Source organism: Polypterus senegalus, chromosome 15, assembly GCF_016835505.1.
Source record: "Polypterus senegalus isolate Bchr_013 chromosome 15, ASM1683550v1, whole genome shotgun sequence".
Lineage (NCBI taxonomy): Eukaryota > Metazoa > Chordata > Cladistia > Polypteriformes > Polypteridae > Polypterus > Polypterus senegalus.
Window position 1 is genome coordinate 28,545,885 of NC_053168.1, and position 17,368 is coordinate 28,563,252.

Consider the following 17,368-nt stretch of genomic DNA (forward strand, 5'->3'; position numbering starts at 1 on the left):
TTATGCCCACTGGTTCATAATGGCTCAAATTACTTTAACCCCACTGAGGTCTATACTGATGAATGCAGTATAATAAATCTAGATGGGTTTTTAATCTTATTGATGCTTAACGCACAAAGTACAAATAAATAAATACACTGATTAAATCTATAAAATCGTATTCTTGTGTTCTACTATTTGTAAGGGTATACCAGTTAATAGCTGTGTTAATTAAGTCCTCCATTACTATACAGTGATCCCTCGCTATATCGCGCTTCGACTTTCGCGGCTTCACTCTATATCGCGATTTTTTTCTCATACACGCTTACGTCACTACGCATGCGCTTTCTGAGAATTTTTATCTAAGCCCTACGATGGCTCCTAAACGTGCTGCTTTTTCTAAGCCTTCTGAGAATAAAACTAAGCGCCGGAGGAAGATGCTTACTATCCAGAAGAAGGTGAAACTCTTGTATATGATTAAAGATGGCAATACCCTACAAAAGCCTCCTCACACATGTGAAAAGACAGCGCCAGCAACTGCCTATCAAGATGTTCTTCAGCCGCGCACCCAGACACCCACTGCCTACTCCTAGTACTCCTTCAGTGGAAGAAGACAACAACGCACCTGCTGAAGATACTGCACCACCTCTGAAGACTCTCCTACTGAGGTCGTGCCTTCATAGGTTAGTGGTTGTGTGCAATTAAATGTACAGTACACTAATCTACTATAGAAAAGTGTTCGGGATTGTCTTTCCGTCCCATGAGTACAAAGCGTAGCGGTATTCCGCTTATTACAGACTTACTACTTGCGGCTTGAGGTGCGAAGTGGCGCGATGTGAGCAGAGTTCTGGTGCTCTCATCGTTCCCTTGCTTTTGTGCACGATGCGCTGGAAAAATAGAAAAAATTATGTCTCTGGAAATAATTAATGTTGATGGAGTACAAATGCCTCACCGCGTAGTAAATATCAAGGGAGATGGTGCTTGCTTATTCTCATCTATAGCTTATTTAGTGCATGAAACTCCGTCTTTAGTGGTACAGAATCGGGCTGACATTGTACGACTTTGGACAGGCACTTGAGGGGATAAAAAAAAAAAGATGTTATGAACGGACACTTTGATGTTCTCATTCTCTACACTTACATGCCTGATGTACACATGGAGCGCACAATAATTGAAGATAAAAGTCGGTCGCCTTAAAAGGCGAGTGCACCTAGTAATATGATATTTGTAATGTCTAATATGTCTTATTTTCTCTTATTTTGTCTAATATATTGAGTAATACGAGTGTAATGGTGACTAAAGGGTGTTGTTTCATGTCTAGAGGGCTCTAATAATGTTAAAAAACGTATTTAGAAGGTCGTAAACAGGTTTTCTATACTCTAACTGCGAAAATATTTGATTTATAAATAAAGAATCCTACTTCGCGAAAATTCATTTATCGCGGCAGAGTTTGGAACGGATTAACCGCGATAAACGAGGGTTCACTGTATCTCCCTTTAAAACTTCCTTTTAGATTTTATTACAAAACTGCATATTGTTTTTTTGACTTTTATAACATACTGCCGATATTAGACATTTATCTATAAGACTTTCTGCTCAAATGCAAAAATACTCACTAAGATGTGGCTCATCACCTGTTTGAAGCAGACACTCATTCATTTTCTCACCATTATATAAACAGTACTCTCTCACCTTTTCCAATTTGCTTGTTTTTCTTAACACTAGAATTACCAGAGTCGACGAAAAAACTCAAGTTTTTTCGTAGACTCTGGTAATTCTAGTGTTAAATAAGGTATAATCATCTTTGTTATATTCATTCCACATTCTTTGGATTTAGACAGGTTTGTGTTTTTACTGTAACATCATAATTAAGTGCAGCTACATATAACTCCAACTCATTTGGCTTTTATTCTTTAAACTTCTAGCTTTAAGGCAAGTTATTTTTAATATATTGCCCATTTTACTTCAGCTAATTAACAGGGGGCTAGTAATTTCAAGGTTACCTTACATAATCATATTAATATTACTTTCCATTTATTTATGTGAAGTTATAAATCTGGCCTTCCTAAACTTACTGCCTCCCCATTCCATGCAATTCTCAACCACCCTTACTTATATGTCTCCCCAACACATTGGTGACCCTCTGGTGGAAATGTGATCTGTCACAAAGGAAAAGGCTCCAGAAGGAATGCCAAAGTTCAGTAAAACTATGTCCCCTTATCCAACAAAAAGCATTAAAACTTGTAATTTCTTCAGTCTTACCCATGCAGCATCCAACATGCAAACTCCACACAGGGAGGACCCGGGAAACGAACCCGGGTCTCCTAATTGTGAGGCAGCAGTGCTACCACTGCCCCACCGTGCCGCCCCTATATATAATTTTATATAATTTATATAATTTTTAATGTAGGTAGATCATTTCAACCTGGTCATTGTAAAAGTAGCTCACAAGCCAAAAAGTGTGGGCACCCCTGGTGTATGTGTTCTCAAATGTACTACCTGGTAGCTCCCTGCACACCACAAGCAATACACGTACCGCTGGTCAAAATGAACAAAGTAAGTGACTAAGCTCAATGAACTCACTACAGATCAAATTGTGAATTATCAGGATTAAATATATTCTAAAGCACATTTAGACTATTTATCATGCTGGACTCATATATGTTCCAGAATTATACTCCAAAGTCATCACTTCACCATCTCTTTCCCTTTATGCCAGCTCATGAGGCTTCATTTTTGATATGCAGCTGGAGGCAGATAATACTTTAAAATGTTCATTAGAAAAGGCAAATTGCCATTTAGCTGGGGACTTGGAAATGATGGAAAGTTAATTCAAACATCTATTAAACTGCATAAGACAGATTCCCTGTAGCTTAACACAGTGCAAATAAGGGCTCAGGCAAATGTATTTTATGGAATGGGTCGGTTTGCACACATAACATTTTTCATCAGGTAGGTTTCAGCAACTAATGCTCACCATACTACATGCAGCACCATAGGCACAATGGGATCACAAGCCTGCAACCTGAATTGGAAGAACTACAAGCTACATACAGCAAATTCCTAAAAATAAGTTGTGTGTTGTTGATAACATATTCATATCAATTATTAATTTGAATAATGTACTAATATAATGATTTCATGACATTATATATAAAAAACAGTTTACCATTACTCTTCGAGGTGGCTATGAAAGTATGGTAAAAGCAAGTAAACCCGTCACACAAAATCACAACGTGTAATAGTTCACCATATAGTAAAGTATTTAAATCCACCAAAAAAATAATAATTACTAGCACATTCAAGAACGATGTATGGATTTCGTGCTGTTCAGTAAAGGCTATCCAAAAACAATGTTTTTGTGAACATAAAAATATTATATGTTTTGTCTAACAGTAAATATATTTTATTTTAATATAGCATTCTATGACACAATATTTTATTTTTGAGATTTAGAATTAAAAAACTTATTTCCTTGTAGTATTGGCACAATCACATTGTACAGAGTACAGAGAAATCTAACTTTCACGTAAATAACAGGTTTGTAGAATTTTTCAATGCATTGTAGAAATACACACTGCCTACTCACTCACGCACACACCCACACTCACACCAACAGATATATTTGAGCCAAATAGGATTCACAGAGACAAATTAACTTACTCACACGCAGGGACCAATTTGGAATCAACAGTTAATCTATAATGCTTAACTTTGAGGAAGTGGGGGAAAACTAGAGGACTCAGAAATAAACCCTACACAGACAAGGGGAGAACATGCAAACTATCACACAGATTATGAACAGATGTGGGATTCAAACACACAAGCGCTAACCATTGTGCTGCCCAAGAAAAGCAATAGGATGGTTTTTATCCATCCATCTATCCATTATCCAACCCGCTATATCCTAACTACAGGGTCACGGGAGTCTGCTGTAGCCAATCCCAGCCAACACAGGGTGCAAGGCAGGAAACAAACCCTGGGTAGGGCACCAGCCCACCACAGAGGATGGTTTTTAGATTGGCATAAAGTGAAACTGTAATTGATTTGAAACACATTTCCCCAAACCCTTAAAGAACAAAAGTAATAAAAGAGAAAATGAAGTAGTGGCAAACTCTGAAACATGCAAATGTGTTCTTTTAGGTGATGGTGAAATAGTGCAGCAGTTTTCAAACTTTTAGGGACTATGCCAAATGAATAATAACAGGGCTAAGAAAGTTAAGCCATTGGAACATCATGCGACTTCTAGGTGATGCCAAACTTAATGATTGCTGAGGATGTCAGATCATATAACTAGAAATCACAAGACATGACAAATTACACAAGTTGTAATAACTTTCCAGAACAGCTTCATTTTTCCAAAATATTGTGAGCGTGTTCATTTTTGAGACAGCCTATAATGTATTGCCTCACAGAGCTGATGCTATGCAAATGTTTTTCAGGATGGCAATCTTGGCCCCTTTCTTCTTTTATCCGGTTCTTTTATGTATAACATGAGTCATCATAGAGACAAGCCTCTCTTCTGTTTGCAATGTCCAAAACACCCCTATTCATTATTCATCGTAACTGTATCATATGTACTACCTGCTGAGTGTTCATTGGTCCCCATCTTTTACACACATAGAGCTAGTCCATTCCACTTAGGACAAGGTCAATCCTTTTTAATTTTGTCAGTGCAAGTTGCAGTCTGGTTGGACTGAATCACTGGTTATGTCGGGCTATGCTACTGTGGGCATTGGCAGCCAGCCATGACTGCTTCCAGCTCACTAGCATTATGTAAATGAAAACTGGAACTGAAAATCGTTGGAAAAGTGTAATTTGACAGGGACTTCATGGATCAGAACAGATGTATGAATACTACCTACAGGGTTGTATCTAAATTTTAACAAACTAAAAACCTTATCTAGCTCATCAGCAGAGATAATGGTGAAATTGGAGATGAAAGGAATGGAATAAAAACAGAAATCATCCAAGGAAGATTCTAAACAAGCAGCCCAGAAATGTAAAGAAAACACCATTAACTTCTGATAATTACTATCAGATGAAGAATGGAATTACAACTAGATGTGGCAAATCTGTTCTTTATATAAATTTTTATTTTATTCATCTGAAAAAAGTAGATTGATTTTCAAATCTTTTCAGCTTCATGTGTATTTAACTTTGTTACTTTACGGGTATTTCTGAAGGTGGAATTTCTGATAACTACAGATTTAATGAGCACTGTTCTGACTGATATATATATATGTGGATATCTGGATACCTAACCAAAACCCTCTATGAGCTTGCTGAACATCCCACTTCAAAACCATGGACATTACATATGGTGTTGTACCTCCTCCTCTGAGGCTGCAATAGCCTGCACTCTTCTGGGAAGGCTTTCCACATGGTTTTGGAGTGTATCTGCCCATTCTGCCAAAAGAGAATTTCACCTGGCTTGCAATCTACATTTTAATTCATCACAGAGGTGTTTAACAGGGATGAGGTCAGGGCTCAGTGTTGGTCACTTGAATTCCTGCACACCAGATTCGTCAAACCAGATTTTTATGGATCTGGCTTTGTGCGCAGTCATGCTGGAAGAGGAAAGCATCTTTCCCAAACTGCTGCCACAAAGATGGAAGCACACAATTTTCTATAAAATTCTTTGAATGTTATGGCATTAACACTGGAACTATGGGGCCTAACCTAAACCCTGAAAAACAGCCCCAGACCATTATTTCTACTCTAGCAAACTTTACAGCAGGCACAAAGTGGTCTGGAAAGTAGTGTTCTCATGGCATCCACCAACCCAGATTAATTTATAAGACTACCAGGCAGTGAAATGAGATTCATCACTTGAGAGGGCACATTTTCACTGCTTCAGAGTCAAATGGCAACATGTTTCACAACCCTCAAGCCAAGGCTTGGCATTGCACATAGTGATCCTTAGATCAGCTGCTCGACAATGGAAATGCATTTCATAAGCTCCTGACGCACAGGTCGTGAACTGATGTTGCTTCCACTTCACAATAATTTCACTTACACCTGGCCTGGGAACATCTAGCAGAACAGAAATCTCATGCACTGACTTCTGCCATCCTATGACAGTGCCATGTTTAAAGTCACTGAACTCTTCAGTACGATCCATTCAATGGGTAATGTTTGTCAATAAAGATTGAATGGCCATGTGCTTGAACAATGGCTGAGGCTGAAATACCTGAATTCAATAATTTGGAAGGGTTGCCACATATGTTTGGGCAAATATTGTAGCATTTATAGATTTTCTATAAAAATCACAGCATTAGTTTATATCAGCACATTAAAGAAGATCAAACTTGATAAATAAATTTAACATGGCTTCTGAAGCAGAAACTGGAGAAAATGTATTTGTGCAAAAATAAAACAGTACAACTACCCATTATGAATGTTCTTCCCGTGTAATATGGTGCCTAAACAAATAAATAAAAATAAACAAGGCAAAGATTTCCAATGTTTTTCAACAAATATTTCCAAAACACAGAGAATCTAAAATATGGCGACTGGAAAAGTTACTCATGTACAGAATCACAAAGGATTAGACAATCTGGATAAAAGTGTTTGAAAGCACACAGCATGAAGGGCTATGGTGACACAATGTTTATTTTAAAATATTGAGAGATTTGGTCAAATCACATAGCCCAGCGTCAAAACAGCAAATCAAAGATGCTTGATTAAGTATAAATATTTGGCAGGTAAAAAAAGAGAATAACAATTGCAAGAATTCTCATAAAGTGAATGACCAAAGGGTAGTTGCTGGATACTTACAAATTTAAATATTAGGTAGAATTTCCTTTAGTTTATTACTCCCTGTTGCTTTTTATTGTACAAACCGGATTCCAAAAAAGTTGGGACACTATACAAATCGTGAATAAAAACTGAATGCAATGATGTGGAGGTGCCAACTTCTAATATTTTATTCAGAATAGAACATAAATCACGGAACAAAAGTTTAAACTGAGAAAATGTATCATTTTAAGGGAAAAATATGTTGATTCAGAATTTCATGGTGTCAACAAATCCCAAAAAAGTTGGGACAAGGCCATTTTCACCACTGTGTGGCATCTCCCCTTCTTCTTACAACACTCAACAGACGTCTGGGGACCGAGGAGACCAGTTTCTCAAGTTTAGAAATAGGAATGCTCTCCCATTCTTGTCTAATACAGGCCTCTAACTGTTCAATCGTCTTGGGCCTTCTTTGTCGCACCTTCCTCTTTATGATGCGCCAAATGTTTTCTATAGGTGAAAGATCTGGACTGCAGACTGGCCATTTCAGTACCCGGATCCTTCTCCTACGCAGCCATGATGTTGTGATTGATGCAGAATGTGGTCTGGCATTATCTTGTTGAAAAATGCAGGGTCTTCCCTGAAAGAGATGACGTCTGGATGGGAGCATATGTTTTTCTAGAACCTGAATATATTTTTCTGCATTGATGGTGCCTTTCCAGACATGCAAGCTGCCCATGCCACACGCACTCATGCAACCCCATACCATCAGAGATGCAGGCTTCTGAATTGCGTTGATAACAACTTGGGTTGTCCTTGTCCTCTTTGGTCCGGATGACATGGCGTCCCAGATTTCCAAAAGAACTTTGAATCGTGACTCGTCTGACCACAGAACAGTCTTCCATTTTGCCACACTCCATTTTAAATGATCCCTGGCCCAGTGACAACGCCTGAGCTTGTGGATCTTGCTTAGAAATGGCTTCTTCTTTGCACTGTAGAGTTTCAGCTGGCAATGGCGGATGGCACGGTGGATTGTGTTCACTGACAATGGTTTCTGGAAGTATTCCTGAGCCCATTCTGTGATTTCCTTTACAGTAGCATTCCTGTTTGTGGTGCAGTGTCGTTTAAGGGCCCGGAGATCACGGGCATCCAGTATGGTTTTACGGCCTTGACCCTTACGCACAGAGATTGTTCCAGATTCTCTGAATCTTCGGATGATGTTATGCACAGTTGATGATGATAGATGCAAAGTCTTTGCAATTTTTTGCTGGGTAACACCTTTCTGATATTGCTCCACTATCTTTCTGCGCAACATTGTGGGAATTGGTGATCCTCTACCCATCTTGGCTTCTGAGAGACACTGCCACTCTGAGAAGCTCTTTTTATACCCAATCATGTTGCCAATTGACCTAATTAGTGTTTATTGGTCTTCCAGCTCTTCGTTATGCTCAAATTTACTTTTTCCAGCCTCTTATTGCTACTTGTCCCAACTTTTTTGGGATTTGTTGACACCGTGAAATTTTGAATCAACATATTTTTCCTTTAAAATGATACATTTACTCGGATTAAACGTTTGATCTGTCATCTACGTTCTATTACAAATTAAATATTGACATTTGCCATCTCCAAATCATTGCATTCAGTTTTTATTCACAATTTGTTTAGTGACCAAACTTTTTTGGAATCCAGTTTGTATATTTAACCTTTTTTTCCTTGACAACGCCACCAACCAAGCATGGTTTAGATTAAGAAGCACAGTAAACTTATTTCTTCATATGTTAATATTCAATGACTTTTTGACCCTTTACACTATAGACTACCCTGCTCTATGAACATGCCTGTGAAGTTTAGGTTACAACTTTAAGAAAACAGCAAGATGCTGTAATATTTGGTATGACAATATATGCTTCAAAAACATGATTATTTATTATACATTTCAACTTGTGCATTATTTGTAATCAAATTTTGTTACACAATGTTTGTACCATAGGTTGCTTCAAAGCACTGCAAAACTTAAAATAACTAAATAATTAACAATGACCAGTGAAAAACAAATTACCTGCAAACTTCAAAAAGTCACACAAGTCAAAATACACTTTATCACAGTCTAACCTTACAGTGTATACTAGAAGCAAATAAAAACTATAGACAATATACTCTTAATGATTATTGCTAGACAAAGAAGATTCCAGAAATACACCTTAATGCTTCATATCTGTAGGAATATCAAACTAATTACATAGTTCTAGATAGAAAACAGAAAACTAAAATCTTATGGGACCACCCATTTGAACTGAAGACAGGATTTTTGACCAACGAATGAGGGGAAGAGGCAGATTTTCAACTGAAAAAGACAATCCCGTGCCTTTCCTGTTTATGATGAGTGTTAATTATTTTGGAACTATCTACTTAACAATCCTTTAGCAAAAAAAGCATATATTTTGCACCTTTTGAACATACTGCTAAATAAATGACATGGATTTTGCAACACAAGTAACAAGACATGTTTTTTCCTTTACATCATGGATATTTTTCACATTGTTGGTCACAACTGGCTTGTAGTATATCAGAAATTTTTTCCCTCTCCACTCTGTATGAAAACATGAGATTAAATTGTTTTTTTAGCCATCACTAGAAACTACATGGTATAATTAACTTTTTGAAAAAAAAAAAATATATATATATATTATACAGTGGTGTGAAAAACTATTTGCCCCCTTCCTGATTTCTTATTCTTTTGCATGTTTGTCACACAAAATGTTTCTGGTCATCAAACACATTTAACCATTAGTCAAATATAACACAAGTAAACACAAAATGCAGTTTTTAAATGATGGTTTTTATTATTTAGGGAGAAAAAATCCAAACCTACATGGCCCTGTGTGAAAAGTAATTGCCCCTGAACCTAATAACTGGTTGGGCCACCCTTAGCAGCAATAACTGCAATCAAGCGTTTGCGATAACTTGCAATGAGTCTTTTACAGCGCTCTGGAGGAATTTTAGCCCACTCATCTTTGCAGAATTTTTGTAATTCAGCTTTATTTGAGGGTTTTCTAGCATGAACCGCCTTTTTAAGGTCATGCCATATCATCTCAAGGTCAGGACTTTGACTTGGCCACTCCAAAGTCTTCATTTTGTTTTTCTTCAGCCATTCAGAGGTGGATTTGCTGGTGTGTTTTGGGTCATTGTCCTGTTGCAGCACCCAAGATCGCTTCAGCTTGAGCTGACGAACAGATGGCCGGACATTCTCCTTCAGGATTTTTGGTAGACAGTAGAATTCATGGTTCCATCTATCACAGCAAGCCTTCCAGGTCCTGAAGCAGCAAAACAACCCCAGACCATCACACTACCACCACCATATTTTACTGTTGGCATGATGTTCTTTTTCTGAAATGCTGTGTTCCTTTTACGCCAGATGTAACGGGACATTTGCCTTCCAAAAAGTTCAACTTTTGTCTCATCAGTCCACAAGGTATTTTCCCAAAAATCTTGGCAATCATTGAGATGTTTCTTAGAAAAATTGAGACGAGCCCTAATGTTCGTTTTGCTTAACAGTGGTTTTGCGTCTTGGAAATCTGCCATGCAGGCCGTTTTGCCCAGTCTCTTTCTTATGGTGGAGTCGTGAACACTGACCTTAATTGAGGCAAGTGAGGCCTGCAGTTCTTTAGACGTTGTCCTGGGGTCTTTTGTGACCTCTCGGATGAGTCGTCTCTGCGCTCTTGGGGTAATTTTGGTCGGCCGCCACTCCTGGAAAGGTTCACCACTGTTCCATGTTTTTGCCATTTGTGGATAATGGCTCTCACTGTGGTTCGCTGGAGTCCCAAAGCTTTAGAAATGGCTTTATAACCTTTACCAGACTGATAGATCTCAATTACTTCTGTTCTCATTTGTTCCTGAATTTCTTTGGATCTTGGCATGATGTCTAGCTTTTGAGGTGCTTTTGGTCTACTTCTCTGTGTCAGGCAGCTCCTATTTAAGTGATTTCTTGATTGAAACAGGTGTGGCAGTAATCAGGCAATTACTTTTACAGACAGGGCCATGTAGATTTGGATTTTTTTTCTCCCTAAATAATAAAAACCATCATTTAAAAACTGCATTTTGTGTTTACTTGTGTTATATTTGACTAATGGTTAAATGTGTTTGATGATCAGAAACATTTTGTGTGACAAACATGCAAAAGAATAAGAAATCAGGAAGGGGCAAATAGTTTTCACACCACTATATATATATATATATATATATATATATATATATATATATATATATATATATATATATATATATATATATATATATATATGTGAGTGGAGCATTCCTTTAATCTAATTCAAGTTCTGGGAGGGTTGGAATTTCTCACTGCAGCTTTAGATGCAAAGTAAGAACCACTCCTGGACTGAGAGGCAGTTGATCATTGGGCCCACTCATACTCTAGACTTTCCTTTCAGCCAAATACACACATCTTTGGGATATAGGAGGGAAAATAGAGTACCTAGAGAAAAATCCACACAGACTCAGAGAGGGCAAAGAATATAACTAATTTATGCTGAATTTAAGCGGAAGCAACAATAAACACTGTAACAACATACCACCCTTAATTAAGTAAATGCATATAAAATAAAAAAAAATCTATACATGCATTCATTCTCTTAACAATCACAACATTTAAGCATATCAAAGTAGATGTGTCTATAAGTACAACAAAGGGAAAGATTCAATTCCAGCACTTTCTCATGAATTAAAAGGAAATGTTTAATTTGTGAACAGACCAAGCTGAAATTTATTTTTTCTTATCAGTATGGCAGTACCACAGTCCTTGAAGTTTTTGATTTTTACAAAACTCTAATGAAGTAAATAGTTTAAATCAAGCTTAATCTATAAAAAATATGGCACATTAGCGCTTAGGTTCAAATACCATACCAGGTTACAGCCTGAATAGAGTTTGCTTGTAATCTTCCTAAGCCTCGATCACATGTATGTTAGGTTAACTCTACCAAAGCGTGCACGTGCATGTGAATGGGCCCTGTTATGTAGTGGGATCCTGTCCAGGCTTAGTTCCTGCTTTGCACCTGATGCAGCCAAGGCATAGATCAGTCCCTGTAACAAACTGCACAACGTAGGTTAGAGAAACATTATGTTATGCAACAATACTTGAATTAAAAAGGAGACAGCAGTGTAAAAGGAGAGGGTACCACCATATAATATCTTGGGAGCCACAAATATTAAATATGGGTAATTGTACAATGTAATTTATCCACTTGCAAACAAATTGGCTCAAAAAATTGATAGATGGATACATTTACAGAGGTGTGTATTGTATACGAGACATCAGAAGCACTGAATGTAGCAGTTATAATATTGCTCTTCACTCAGGGTCACCGATATGATGGACACAGCATAATTACGTTTATCACTTTCCTAAATAAGTTAGATATTCAACTGAAAATCATATAATCGCACAAATTAAACTGCTATTATAAGTTATCCTCTATTAAACAGACAGATACTCAACTGGTTTCCTTAAAAACACTTTAGTTAATGAAACACCTTTATCATCAACCAATAAACATAGAAGGTGTAAACAGGTATAGAACACTTTTTCGTAAAAACACAAGTACAGTACATTGCATCAGCGGAGTCAATTTTAAGAATTCAGCCAAATATGTTTGCCAATGATACTCACCTTTGACACTCTCCAGCATGAAGAACAAGGTCCTCGTTATTTTTAGCGCTGACTGTGAGCTCGTGCTCTGTGGCATTAAAAACATCCAGGAGAAGGTGACACTGGCGAGTACTATTGAAAAAAAAGTTAAATTACATGAATATACAGATACACCTTGTAAAAACAACTACCTTAAGTGTCTACTTACAACAACAAAAAAAAACACAAATACATTATATATTTATTTTTAATAGATTTGTTGGTGTACACGTAAGTTGTATTTAGATTTGCAGTTTTTCCATACATGTTCCAAAAGAGTATGACTATAAATCTGTTAGGTGTGTGCCCAAGTATGCCCTGCAACTGACTCATTAAGGTGTGGTTTCCTTCAAATTCTAAATAAAAAAAAAAAACAGGTAAGAATTGCACAGATGCATGATGGATTGTTCTACTTTATCATGGAGTGCTTCTGGGTGCAACAGCAGGACTTCTGCCACACCAAGAAGTGCTGCCAGAAGAACGTCATCAAGCACCTGGAGCACATCCGAGGAGAAATAAAAGGGGCCGCCTTCCTACAGTCGGGGAGCGAGAATCGGGAGTGGGAGCAAGACGAAGCTCCCGGAACAGGAGGAAGAAAGGTGGCCCACGGACATTGAAGAAGCCCGTGTTGAGGGGTGTTTGGTGTGGGAGCACTGTGTGCTGTGTGGGACTTTTGGGAGAACAAATAGTTTAATAAACATGTGTGGCAATGACATCTGGTGTCTTTCTGTCTGTGCTTGGGATGTCTATCACAACACCTTACAAAAACGTTTCACTTTCCCAAACCACGGGTAGAAATTTTGCAGTTTACAGATTACAAGACAAAACAAAACACTGTGCATCAAGTTTACTTTTAGGTAGTTAATAAAATGACACCATCCATTGTTTGTGTTCATTCTGATTATTCTGATTTTTCATTCTGCCAGCGCTTGAACCAAATGCCTAACTATTCTACTCTAATTGTTATCCATTTTTCATTTTGTTTTTTGTTTTCTTTGAAATTTAATAGCACAGATTATTCAGACCTTGTTTTCAACTTAAAGATTTCATATGAAATCTGGTTTGACTCCCGTCAGCAAATTTGAAACCTGCAATGAATTATGTTCAGTATATACAGGTGCTTTTAACGACAAACAAAATGTCTTTTGTTGTAGAAAATACTTTGAAAATACAAAGCACCGTTGAAGCAAAATGGATGTCCTTTATTTACACAAACATGTGAAGCTCCCCCTGTGCCTTGTTTAATGCATTATGGCAGACTAAAGAAATCTAGCAGAGAATTTCCTTTCTTCAACTGTGTTCATTTACATATAATGACTATGAAGCATTTATAACACACCACTCTGCGTACAGATAAATGGTATAATCCAGAAACGCACCACTTCCATTAAGTATTATGTAAAATCAAAAAAAATTCAACATATTAAGAGTCGTGGGCGGAAACGTGGTTAAAAAAAAAGGGCTTCTTAAATGTAAACTGTTACAAAAGATCAAAATACAAAGTTAAATGTTATATATGATCTTGTTTTCAAACTTCAAAAACATTTTCTTTTACATTTCCTTTCTTTTATTCTCTCAGAACAACAGTTTTTAACATCATCATAAATGTCACCATATTTACCCTAAGTCTTAGTCTGAAACGAGATCATTAAATATACTTCAGTCTTCTTGACATGAAGACAACCAAAATAAGAATACCAATTGCAGTTGTGAGAAAGTCCTGTTACTATCTAGAAATATAATTGTGATAATTGTTTAAGAACAGTGGTTTGATATCAAAGGTCATACCCTAGTCTGGAATCTGTTTTATAATTTAAGCTAAAATGTTTGCTACCGTTTTCCTTCTGCAATAGAGTGGCCTGTAGCAGTTTGGTTAACATAAGCTGAAACAGCAAGTCCTAAGAAAAACCAAGATAAATACTTTATACGCAGAGAAGGTAAGTACCATTAAAGAGCAACTGGGGTTATGCCACAGTGCAAATAGGGGCTTCTTTTAAACTTGGATGGTTTTATGAGAGCTTGTAAGAAGTTAACAGTGGTTTGTCTATACAGATAAATTAACATAGGATAGCTAACTTTCAAAGAAGTCCTTGTGTGACTTAAGGATGACCTTATTTTAACCTGTCTGTTTCTAACTGTACTATCATGTGCGTGATATTGGAATTAATTACATTTTCACTTCTATAAATCTTAGAAATGCGTCCCATATCTTAAGATGTTCTAAATACAATGATTAAACATCATCAGCAACTATTTTATCAATATCATTTCATACCTGTGTTAAATAAACTTTTTATTTCTTTCTTATCCAGTAAAATTGATTTATATCAAGTTGTGATCTATGCTAGGTTCTCACCATTGTTTACTACTGAAGACAGTCAGTATACAAGCTGACAGTAGGTGACAATCCTCCATTCAGAAGATGTCATCATTATTCTCATCAATACAAGACAATAGCCCTTTCCAGGGAAACATTTGACTTACACATTTTGTACCCAAGCTTCTTTCTGATGTTAAAAATTTTCTGAAGGCAGCTGGGATCTTTGGTTTGTATCTGGGTTTTCCAATTCACAAACTGCACACTTGCCATCACTCCTTGCATCAGACACTCCATCTGTTATAGTCAGTTATTACTGTGTTTGACTATTTCCTCTATTACCAATAAGGCCCAATAACGCATAAGACTTGGTGCATTAAAATAGCCCCGCCACTACAACATTATTATTGATAAATAGAGAAATAAAAAGAAAACTAATTTATTTTTCTTAATAATGTAACCAAATTTCAATCAAATCCAGTCAAGGCATTTTTGAGATTTTGGAGTATTTAGTTTTCCTACCATAGGGTTTTTTTGTTTTTTTTTTAAATCGCTAAATATTTATAATCATCAATTCGTACCAATTTAATTCTTAGCAGGTGGCTGCTGAACTAGATGTACAATTATACCAAATTTCAACTTTTTAGGTAAATGGGAAATAATGATTTTATTGATAAATGACTGAGCTAGTCAGTCAGTCAACTTTGCAGACATATATTATATATACACACAATATACACAGATAAATGGACCAAAAACGTAATTTGTATTTAATTGTATTTTTTTTCAATTTATGCAAAATAAATACTAACCATTCCCAAGTGATACAAAGATAAAGGGTAGCAATTACAGGGATGAGAAAACTATTTATTTATTAGTGAATAATATATTTAAAGCTGCACATTTAAATTAGTATATTATATCCAAGTAATAATAATAATAATTCTTTACATTTATATAACGCTTTTCCTACTAGATAGATAGATAGATAGATAGATAGATAGATAGATAGATAGATAGATAGATAGATAGATAGATAGATAGATAGATAGATAGATAGAAACTTTACTCAAAATATTCTCCACAAAGGGAGGACCCGGGACGTAAACATATGATCTCCTTACTGCATTTTAACAATGGATGCAATTACATGTTTAACTGACGTCATTGATGGAACGCTATAAAAAGCACTGTCTTAAAATACATGTTCATCCGAGTTAGCAGATATTCTGAAAAATACAGTCTTTTTGTACTTGTGTTAGTTATTGATTTATAGATTTCTCAGTTCCCAACTTTTTGTTGCAATTTCTAGAATTAAGATTTGGTTTTAGAGAATGATAGGACCTTCCTTTAGTTTCAATTCTGGCATTGTTTAACATTTCCTTTCCCAGTCATCTCCATTAATTCTGGTAGCCTTTCCTTGTGAAAGGCTTAATAGCAAGTTTTTATATTGTACTCGTCGTCTCCTACGGCAGCGCCCGTGTAGTAATGACACAGGACAAACTTTAAAAATCAGTACACAGACAGATATCACTACCTAAGCAGAGGCAAGATACGCTCTAAGATGTGGTGACAGGTAGACCAACTCGAACGGTGGCTGGCGCATGAGTAAGAAGGGCCCCCACGGCCTACAGTCTCTGTCTTGGATTAGTGAGAATAAATCGATACTGCAAGCGAAGTATGATAGCACGATGAGCGAAAAAGCAGACGAAGATCAACAGGAATGTTTAAGCAAATTATAGAAAAAAACCCGATCTAAATCCAGTATTTCTCTTGTGAAACGCAGACAGACATTCAAACAGACAGATGTTGGATTTTATACGTATTTAGAGATATAGAGTTGTACATGTGGAGTCTACACATTCTCCATGTGGCTACATGCATTTTATCTTCAGGTTCCCTGCTTTTTCTTCCACATCCCTCAACATGTGTATGTTAGGTTAAATAGTGATTCTAAAACATAATCCTGTATACATAAGAGTTGGTGTGTGTGAGTGAGTGGAACCTGCTGTTGACTTGCAAACTGTTCAAGCATGTTTTTGCCCGTGACACTGAACTAGCTCAAAGTGATTTTAGGATGAAGCATGTATTACAACTGTAACTACAGTATGTTCTTGTATGTTGCTGTAATTTAAGACTGCAAACAATAGATTTATAACAGGTAGCAAATATATATGGGGAGGGTTACATCAGGAAGGGCATCTGGTGAAAAATGTTGCCAAATCAATATGCAGAAAACAATTTTGGATGATCCGCTGTGGCAACGCCTAACGGGAGCAGCCGAAAGAAGAAGAAGAAGATTCTGATGTAAAATGCATTCTTCAATTGTAAACGCTTCAGCATATGAATTAATAGTGGCTACAATTCTAAATTATATAAAAAAAAATTCCCTCAAAATTTTCTTAATTTATGCCAGAAATGTAGCATTCTATTTCAAATAAAATAACTGCTCCCCAACACTGACTCTTTGACGATTCATTTTTGTGATAAAAAGGATCATTTCAAAGTATTTTAAGGCATAGCTGCAAACTGACAGCCAATGACCCAATAACTAACACTCTATTGTGTGTGCCCCTAAGGCAAGAGGATTTAGCACACAGGTACAATTAGTTCTGAGCTGGCGGTTGGCCTGTGCC

The 17,368-nt window shown here is 36.7% G+C and overlaps 1 protein-coding gene across 1 annotated transcript in view; it reads right to left on the reverse strand.

Moving 5' to 3' along the window:
• trappc9 (trafficking protein particle complex subunit 9) overlaps positions 1–17,368 on the reverse strand; it is an 851,225-nt gene that overhangs the window by 540,853 nt on the left and 293,004 nt on the right. The window contains exon 19 of the mRNA XM_039737694.1: positions 12,398–12,508. Within this exon, the coding sequence (XP_039593628.1) occupies positions 12,398–12,508 (111 nt within the window). The remainder of the gene's footprint in view (positions 1–12,397; positions 12,509–17,368) is intronic.